Raw genomic sequence first — 1458 nt, forward strand, 5'->3', positions numbered from 1 at the left:
CGTGCTGCACCTTGCGGTACTTCACCAGGTTGGAGTTGGCCTGTTGCTCCTGCACGGGGAGAGAGTCGGGCATGGGCACCTCATGGCCTGTAGCTACCCCAGGCAGCACTGTGCTCTGCCCAGGACAGCAGCAGTGGTGGGGACGGGCACTTACCGCCTCCTCGAACTGGCGCTTGTAGCTCTTGACCTTGCTCTGCAGCTTGTCGATCAGGTCCTGCATCCGTGCCAGGTTCTTCCGGTCTTCCTCAGCCTGCAGGTGCCCCAGCTCCGTTAGCAGGACCCAAAGACAACCCCAACTCGGGGTCCAGCTGCCCCCACACCTTCAGTAAAGAATCCCAGTGGTGCCAGGGCCCCTCACATACACAGAGAGCACCAACCTGGGCCCATGGCTTAGGGTGTGTTTCCCGTTCATTGTGTCCCCCCCCCACCAATCCCTTGTGCTTCAGCACCCAGCTCAGGAGGTGCTGTCGCAGTGGAGGGGGGTGGCAGTGCTGCCCTTGCTCCCTGCACAGAGCCCAGGACAAGCCCACCCCGGGCTGGGCTTGGTGGGGACTGTTGGGTAACTGCAGAGGCTGAGCACAGGGAGCATTGGGCTGAGTCCCGCGGGCGGGAGCTGGGACCGGTGCTGCTGTACCTGGTAGCTCAGCTCCTTGATCCTCCGCTCGTACTTGCGGATGCCCTTCTGGGCCTCAGCCATCTTCTTCTGCTCCGTATCCAGCTCTCCCTCCAGCTCTCGCACCTGCAAGGGGATAGAGGCTAGCTCAGCACCAGCCCCAGATAAGGCCAAGCCACCCCCAACAAAGGCTTGCAGGTCCTTGGGGACCGTCCTGCATTTCCATGGACCCTCTGTGCAGAGCCTGGCTCCAGAGGGATGGGGCAGTGCTGGTACCCTGCAGAGCCTGGTGCCAAAGGGGATGGAGCAGCACCATAGGGGGTCTGCCCCTGCCTTCTTACCCTGGCCTCCAGCTTCTGGATCTGCTTCTTGCCTCCCTTGAGAGCAATCTGCTCTGCTTCATCCAGGCGCATCTGCAGGTCCTTGATGGTCTGCTCCATGTTCTTCTTCATCCGCTCCAGGTGCGCGCTCGTGTCCTGCTCCTTCTTCAGCTCCTCTGCCATCATGGCAGCCTGCAAGGCCAAGAGGCATCACCACAAGCCCAGGCAGCCCTGAGGGCTCAATGGAGATGTTCTGAGACCTTCCCCTCTCCTCCCACCTGCCAGCCCCACCACTCTTACATCTGTGATGGCTTTCTTCGCCTTGTCCTCAGCGTTGCGGCACTCCTGCACCGCATCCTCCACCTCGCTGCTCAGCTGCGAGATGTCTGCTTCCAGCTTCTTCTTCTGGTTGATCAGGCCCGTGTTCTGCAGGCAGAGCAGGGTCAGTGCCACAGGAACTGGCCGTTCACCATGCCCTGCTACTGTATGGGCTCCTGGCTGCAGAGACACGGGACATGCTGGTCC

The 1458-nt window shown here is 61.5% G+C and overlaps 1 protein-coding gene across 1 annotated transcript in view; it reads right to left on the bottom strand.

The window, feature by feature from the left end:
• Positions 1–4: 4 nt before the first annotated feature.
• LOC104408987 (myosin-7B-like) overlaps positions 5–1458 on the bottom strand; it is a gene marked incomplete at its 3' end in the record, with an annotated part of 26320 nt that continues 24866 nt past the window's right edge. Inside the window, 5 exon segments of the mRNA XM_010018742.1 lie at positions 5–49; positions 155–250; positions 635–739; positions 955–1125; positions 1234–1431. Coding sequence (XP_010017044.1) covers positions 5–49; positions 155–250; positions 635–739; positions 955–1125; positions 1234–1431 — 615 coding nt within the window.

Source organism: Nestor notabilis, unplaced genomic scaffold, assembly GCF_000696875.1.
Source record: "Nestor notabilis isolate BGI_N333 unplaced genomic scaffold, ASM69687v1 scaffold22757, whole genome shotgun sequence".
NCBI lineage: Eukaryota > Metazoa > Chordata > Aves > Psittaciformes > Psittacidae > Nestor > Nestor notabilis.